Source organism: Triticum dicoccoides, chromosome 7B, assembly GCF_002162155.2.
Source record: "Triticum dicoccoides isolate Atlit2015 ecotype Zavitan chromosome 7B, WEW_v2.0, whole genome shotgun sequence".
Taxonomy (NCBI): Eukaryota; Viridiplantae; Streptophyta; class Magnoliopsida; order Poales; family Poaceae; genus Triticum; species Triticum dicoccoides.
The window spans coordinates 777,212,810-777,220,522 of record NC_041393.1 but is presented as its reverse complement, the minus strand read 5'-3'; the positions used below and the strand labels follow the sequence as shown (position 1 = coordinate 777,220,522).

Here is a 7,713-nt window from a genome sequence, read left to right as displayed (position 1 = left end):
TTGTCTTATATATAATATGTAGTCAAAAATAACTTACTTCGAAAACATCGTAATGTATTTTTTTAAATATTTATGTATCATTTAAAAAATCATTTAGTTGAAATGATTTTTATCTATAAAGTGTATGCAAAGTTTAAAACGTGTTTATTTGAGAATCTATAATCCTGGGGGCACACTAGACTATTAATTATTTTTCCGCACACATTTTTAAATTTATTTTTATTAAAAATATATCTTCTGACAACCACATAAACTTTTTTAAGACACGTGAACACTTTAAAAAAAACTGAAATACATTTCGTAAAAGTTGTACACTTTATGTACTACTGGAATATTTTTTTAATTTCTAAAATAAAAAGACAAGGGTGCGTGGAAGCTTGCTATCCATGTGCCAGAGCCATGATTTGGTCGCAAGATCTTATGGGTTTCACCTCTAGCCTACCCCCAACTTGTTTTGGACTAAAGGCTTTGTTGTTGTTGTTGTTGTTGTTGTTGTTGTTGTTGTAAAATAAAATAAAAAGACAACTAACATGTGGGAAATGAGCCACACTGATTGCAACACATTCAACTCCACGGGTGCATTACGTGTTGATAAAGTCTAGTAATACAAAATTCATACAGAAACTTATACACATTCGTGTGGTGTTTATGGAAAGCAAGAAATGATCATCTCTAGTCTTGCCCATGTTTCTGTTGTTTCAAATGCTATCATGCAAGGATTAAACTTGAGCTCACTGGTTGCTCCGAAAATCAACAGAAATAATAGCAAGCTCAACGTTCGGCGCCAATGGTTCAAATTCCTTCAAATTTTACATGTGAAGCCATATTCTGTGACACAGCTTGAAAATTACAGCAATGCATGCTCTCGTCTCCAGCAGGCATATGCATCTACATTCGAATGGAGCATAACCAGCAATGCAAACAAATATATGTTTCGTCCATGTCTCCTGAGGCGTTGTCACCACTTTAGGCTCAAACTTTTGGACTTCTTCTCGCCACCAAGATTGCTGATATACTTCAACTTGAAGAAACCCCCTTCTACACATACAACTCTGTTTTGGCATCTACATTAGCTGCAACTAACATTGTCGTCATGCTCCTTCTCTATGTCGATTCTCTCGTATTGGATACCCTCTTGTTTCACCCGTTGACAAAATACTTGTTGTGTCCTCAATGTTGGTGCAGTCAATAGAAACTTTCTTTAGATTGTGTCTACCCCAGTGTGAAGGAACTCATCAACAATATCAGCAGGAACATCGTATGTGAATTTCTCACATTTCCGCATACACCTTCTGCAAATCACTAACCCCCATCTCACTGGTTACACCCCTTCACCATGTTGTCGGTTAGCTTCCATGGCATCGGTAATTCCGTGAAAGAGATGTGGAGGGAACATGGGATTCTCCCGCAAAGCAGTAGTGGATGAGTTGTGCATGACATGTCGTTGTATTCCGGTGAAGCATCACATGGGCCGATTTGCGACAGTGTACGCTTCCTCTTCTTGTCGCCCTCTATCTTGCACTAAGATACCATCAACATAACATATTCCTCTTCGTGTTTGAACAAATAGTTTTTTGGGTCATTCGATGTCCTAAATGTAAGTCTTTGTAGAGATTCCACTATGAATCACATACGGATGTATATAGATGCATTTTAGGTGTAGATTCACTCATTTTACTCCGTATGTAGTCCATAGTAAAATTTCTACAGAGATTTACATTTAGGAACGGAGGAAGTATTTCATAGGGTTGTTATAATGATGTACCCCAACCCCCCTACTCTCAAGTAATAAGAAGGATATACCCTTAAGATTGTTGATGATAGAGAGAGGTTAGGAAACCTATCTAGTAGAGTGGGATTTTGTAGCAGATTTTTAAGGGCGGGGAGATTTAGTAGGGAAGGGGGGAAATGTGGTATTTTGATTTGATTTCTTTTGGTAGGAGGTGGAGAATATTTTCTTTTTGAGGGATAAATGTGGTGGAGATGAAATTTGAATTTCGTTTGTTTTCATGTCTTTTTTATTTTTGGCCCTCCCCTGTGCAAAAATATGTTTGTCTATTCGTCCATGTGCTGCTGACCTTTCGGGCCCACCCACCGCTGTCGTCGCAAAACGACACCCAGAGACGCCACCTTCCTCCTACCGCCGCCATGGCTTCCGCCTCGCCGTCGCCGGACTCCACCACCGTCTCCGACCACCATCGGAAAGTGGTCGCGTCCCTCCCTCCCCCTCCGTCCCCGGGTACGTCCTCCCTCCTATGCTTTTCTTTTTCTTTCTTCTCCGACAAGAACATGGCCGGCCGGCGAGGCCCGCTCTTCTCCGGCGGTCCTCGTATCTCCCCTTACCGACGACAAGAGAATCCACGCCGCCCCCCTCCCCCGAGCGCTCATCCGTACAGCGAGAGGAGGGTTTTGCGAGGGTTTCTTTCTTTTCTTGGAATGAATCCCACATTCCGCAGCATCTGAATCTGATTCCTCCATCCATCCATCCAGACATCGGTGAGAGGCCGACGCATGCCAGGTTCCTGGTGTCGGACGCAGAGGCGGGGCTCCTCATCGGCAAGGCCGGGTCCGCCGTCCGCGCCGTGGAGGCCCGCTCCGGGGCCCGGATCATGTTCTCCGCCCAAGGCCAGCACCTCCCCGGCACCGAATGCAGGGTCCTCCTCGTCTCCGGCCTCTTCCGCACCGTCATGGACGCCGCAGAGCTCATCCTCGAGAAACTCGTCTGCCACTGCCAGGTATTGGTATGGTAAACCAACAAAAAAAGGGCGAGCATTTCACTTGGTTGACCGTTCGATTCAGAGTTCCAATCCTCTGCTCTGCTCGCAGGGTGACAGTGTGACCGATGGCGGCGCTCAGGCCAGCGTCGTGCTGGTGGTGCCCGACGCCTGCTGCGGCGCGCTCATCGGCAAAGGAGGACAAGTCATCAAGTATGCTCTGTTGTCTGTTCCCAATCTTGCTGTACAAGTGGCCTGTTTTCTCTCTACCTTACCTAGCATGGCACATTGTCGAGTCACCGCAGTGCAATTGCCTGCTCTGGAAATTCTGCCATCATGAGGGGATCATAGCAGTTTGCCCATTACAATCCTTTCTACCATCTCTGTATCTCTGTACATCTGATTGGCATTGCGCATTTCAGAGCATTGTCTGAAATTGTCACAAAAAGCTTGCGACGATGTGCCCTGTCATTTTCATTCACTTCGCACATTAAGAAATTATTGTAGTTAAGCCGCAGTTGTGTATGCGATTTGCACTTAACCACACGCATGCTGTGCAGTTTTCAGCTTCATCTCTGCTTCTTCAGTTCCACTTTTTGTGTGTGAGCCTAGGCGGTTTTAGCTTACATTTGCTATCTGGAATATAATTAGCTTGTGTTTGCTATTCAGGAGCCTGCATGCCCTCCACCAGCATCCGTCATCGTATTTCCTCTTCTTTTTTATTTCTACATTTCAGATATTGCAATTTGATGATACCCCCCATTCCCCTCTCTCATCATTTAGGTCGTTGGCTCAAGAGTCAAATGCTGGGATCAACATATCACCCCGTGACATCTGCTACGGCCAGCATGATAGGCTGGTTACCATTACAGGACAGCTTGACAATCAGCTGCAGGCCATATTTTTTATACTCTCAGAGTTACTGGATGTCATCCACTACTCGTGCTCTGATGCAGGTTATCCACATAACTTTTATTCAGCACTTGTGTGTCTGCTCTATTTTTTTCATTGCCTGCTACTCAGTTACGGTTTGAACGCCTCTCCTTGTTCGCTTCTTGTCTCCCTTGGGGGGTTTTCGCATAGTGAGTGTGTCAGAAATATGTTGCTTCCTTATCGTTTCTCCTTGTGTATTGACACTACGGATTAGTATTACAGTTTGTTGGCACTGAGCTAGCTACTACTCCCTCCGTTCCTAAATAGATGACTCAACTTTGTACTAACTTTAGTACAAAGTTGGGTCTTCTATTTTGGAACGGAGGGAGTAGTTTGTATTGCTTCACCTTTTCCTGTCGCTAATTTGGTAATCACATTCTCAAATATTCAGGCGTCAATTTTTCAAGTTATCCTGTTTCACCTGTTGGGTGTGAAGATGGATATGTCAAAAGATACAACAGCAAGGTAAGTCATTATTGTTGAAGCACACTTGTACGCATCGAGCCTTCCTTTTAAGTGTACTCATAATGATTGTCTACTGCTGCATGATGTATGAAATGAGCTATTCGTTGACTGTCCGTCTACATGTTCTGATTCTCCCCTTAACCTGGATTTCCTTTTTCATGCATAGTTGGCCCTATTTGTTACATATGGGAGTGTGGGATAGTTACTTCAATAAATAAAGTGGAGTTCTCTATTTATCCTGTTCCGTCGCAATGCTTGTTGGTTATGCACTAGAATCTCCATTTCTAATCAGGATCTAAGGATTATCAAAAGGAAAAGAAAGGACACCAGTTCCATGCAGAAATTAAGGCCATAACTCCTATGAAAAAACTATGAATGTTCGACACCTACTCTTGGGTTCTTTATGCTTTAGAAAATATATCGCATGTGCTGGCTGTAATATTTGTAGAGAAGAAATACGGAGGATTTTTTTTTTCTTGAAGGAGTGAATGAAATTGTGGGTCATTCTAGAAAATATATGAAACTGTGGGCTGGACTCTTACTTGTTAATCTGATTTACGTATGCAAATGTGTGCGTAGTTTCCTGCGCCCGAGTCCGTTTTTGGTTCATATAGCACCATTATTCAGGGTCCTCGAAACGTTGCTATCTGTTCACAATAGATGCAAATAATTTACTGTTCATGCCCAGTTAACCGATGCTATATATAGGCCCCTGCTGCAGAATCTGAACCATTTTCTCTTGAATTCCTTCAGCCTACCACGTCCCCGAGATCATCTGTCAACAACAGTGATGAACAAGAGTCTCTCACTATCACTGTCGCAGACAAGCATGTCGGCGCTATCGTCGGCCGTGCCGGGAGGACCATAAAGGAGATCGAACAGGTATATACATATATCCGGCATCACTGAAATGAAGCAACAAACTGTTAAATAGCACTTGGTTTTGACAGCCAGCAATCACTCATCGCCCTCTGGTTTGGTCTTGGTAACCGTGTAGCATGAAGAATCCGCACAGCGTCTGATAATAAATGAGCACTGTCTAGATGAGTAGTGTGAACGAAATGTGGTTTTCGTCAAGTTGCTGCCATTATTTTGGTCCTAGATGAGGCCATAAGGGTGCTGAAGTAAATTAAACCAAGTTATTACAGTGAGAATTGGGTGGTACCTGACTTTGGGTACTGACTGTACTTTTGCCTAATAGTCGCTGTTGGTTCATCCTTGGGGTGCAGGTTACCGGCGCATTCATCAGGATCTCGGGCAAGGGGGATATCATACATGGGACAAATGACAGGTATTAGAGGAGGTTTGAATCAGTGTTTGTGTGCCGATGCATGATTTTAACTGTGAAACAAAAGGCCTGCAGCTGCGATCTAACTTACACTGTGTGTTTGTGTTGTGAACTTGTGATGAAATGGCAAGCAGGAAGGTGGTGATCAGAGGGACATTGGAGGCACTTAATGCTGCGGAGGCAATGATCATGCAACTGGTCTGCGATACCGGTCGCCAGCTGGACGGTGGTGACAGGAAGCCTCTCGAGCAAGTATGAGATAGTTGCTGTAGAAAAAATCTGCTCTCTATTTTTCTTATGCCATCATAATGCTTGTTGGTCATACAGTAGAGCTAATCACTGTCAAATAGACAAAAGGACAACCTTTCCATGCAGAAAATTGAAGTCCTGACTCATGTAAAAGAAGTAAGAGAGGTCCACCCCCATTGTAGTAAGTTTATGCTTTAGAAAATAAATGTAGCACATGACTGGCTGTTCTGTTTCCAGATAAGAAGAGGACAACCTGTATGGAAGATTTTGTTTCCTCAGAGTGAATGAAATTTTGGCCTTGACTCCTAAAATGTTAATCTGGTTTATATATACACCATCAATCTGCATGTCTCAGTAAATAACCTTGGAATGTCTCACTATTTTTTTCATACTTAATGCGAATTATTTTCCAAGACCATCATTTATTGTTTATGTCCAGGGCAACCGTGTTATAATAGGCCTGTTGCGAAATCTGAACCATCTTTTCTTCAATCCTCCAGCCTAACACATCCATGAGGTCGCCCGATAACAGCAATGACACTTCTGTCCCTGACAAGCACGTGAGCACTGTCATCGGCCAAGCTGGGAGGACCATCAATATCAAACAGGTATCCTTCCTAGGAACACATTTGGCTCCTGCCAAGGGTTCTTTTGCCTGATTACCACTGATGATTACTTGAATTTCAGGCAAAGGCGGATATCATAGCTGGGACTCATCATGACAGGTATATGATAGGTTTTAGTCAATGCATTTTGAGTGCGGAGCGGATGCATAAATTTTAACTCTGAAATATAAACACATGTAATCTAATATAAATATTGGTCACATTTTTTATTATGAACTAGTAACAAAACGCTGGTTAAAACAATTCTGTGTGACTCATGATGGTTGTTGATCCATTTTAGGTTGTCGGATGCCGAGCTTGAGAAGTTTGGTCCTTATTTTCCTCACCTTGTAGACAAGTTCATAGATGCGATCGCCAAGGATGTGAAAGAAAAATCAAATGATGACATGGATTACAAGAGAGGTTATCAACAACAAACCATTGAGTATGCAAACAGTGCACTGAAACGGTATAACTGTGCCAACAATAAAACGGTAAAATTAATCTTGGTGCCAATTCCTACTTCATGCCGTGCGTGCATATTACTTTCAAATATACATCTTTTATCCCAAGTTTATTAATGCAATTTTTTTTTCTCACCCGGAAAAAAAATTAGGCCGGCGACTATGAACTAGTTGAAGCAATTTGTAGCTGTGGAATAATGGATACAAAGGGAGTGTATGGTCATGCAAACTTCACTGCAAGGAACAACTCGAATTCAAAAGTTGATTTCTTCTTCGCGGAGTTATTTTGGGACAGCAAGAAGGATAGCCTTGTAACTACATGTGTAGTTTCACTGGAAGAGGAGGAGAGAGTTGGTTTGTTTCTAATCTAATAAATCAGCAATTTGGTTGATATGTTTGTCAAGGAACCCTAAACTGTTATAATCTGTCATGTTGCAGGTGGGTTTCGTGGCATGGAGGGTATCAACTACAGGGATGGAATGAATATACGTGTTGATCCTCAGCATTGCTATGCTTGCCGTGCAGATTTAAAGCACCCCGTGGATGGAGGACTATATGAGATTGGCCATAAAGCAATGAGCGAGTGCTATGGTTATGATTCTTAAATACAATACCATCTGTATGCCGCTTAGAAGCGAAGTATATACATACACATCATCTGCTTTTTCAAGCTGGGATTGTTCAAGCTGCTTCACAACTACTAACTTTATGTTTAGCAATTCATATTGTGATGCATGATTTTTTTTAGCAAGTTCTGTGCACCGCCTTTTGTCGTAACAGATAAAGAGTGAACCACTGCCTCTTTAATAGTACTATAGTGATTGGAGGAGACACTGAAGCAGTGCATGGCATCAGGCCGGAATGATCACTATTTCTTAGCACAAGTTGAAATTTAGATTATTAGTGAAATACTCTGATTACACGTCTTCAGCACTAGTAGATAATACGTGGATTATTAGAGACAGACAATTAACAACTCAAATTTTCTTGTAACA

General features: G+C 42.4%; 1 protein-coding gene across 3 annotated transcripts; it reads left to right on the top strand.

Annotated features, from left to right (window-relative positions):
* The first annotated feature begins 2,088 nt into the window (after window positions 1–2,088).
* On the top strand, window positions 2,089–7,473 carry LOC119335416. 3 transcript variants are annotated; one of them, XM_037607552.1, is made up of 13 exons: window positions 2,089–2,239; window positions 2,491–2,735; window positions 2,827–2,927; window positions 3,498–3,670; window positions 4,039–4,112; window positions 4,866–4,994; window positions 5,342–5,403; window positions 5,535–5,652; window positions 6,150–6,257; window positions 6,337–6,374; window positions 6,556–6,748; window positions 6,871–7,072; window positions 7,157–7,473. In XM_037607552.1, the coding sequence occupies exons 1-13, from the start codon at window positions 2,149–2,151 to the stop codon at window positions 7,321–7,323; spliced, it is 1,701 nt and encodes a 566-aa protein (XP_037463449.1). In that variant the 5' UTR covers window positions 2,089–2,148; the 3' UTR covers window positions 7,324–7,473. The 3 variants fall into 3 exon arrangements, with proteins under 3 accessions (XP_037463449.1, XP_037463450.1, XP_037463448.1); XM_037607553.1 differs by having other exon boundaries at window positions 5,532–5,652; window positions 6,150–6,229; window positions 6,354–6,374; XM_037607551.1 differs by having other exon boundaries at window positions 5,532–5,652.
* Window positions 7,474–7,713: the final 240 nt, after the last annotated feature.

Excerpts from the sequence above, each read along its gene's own strand:
- LOC119335416 (XM_037607551.1), top strand. The coding sequence starts at position 2,149 with ATGGCTTCCGCCTCGCCGTCGCCGGACTCCACCACCGTCTCCGACCAC. Across the intron at positions 2,736-2,826 it reads AACTCGTCTGCCACTGCCAG|GGTGACAGTGTGACCGATGG; the intron begins GTATTGGTATGG and ends CTCTGCTCGCAG. Across the intron at positions 6,375-6,555 it reads GCTGGGACTCATCATGACAG|GTTGTCGGATGCCGAGCTTG; the intron begins GTATATGATAGG and ends GATCCATTTTAG.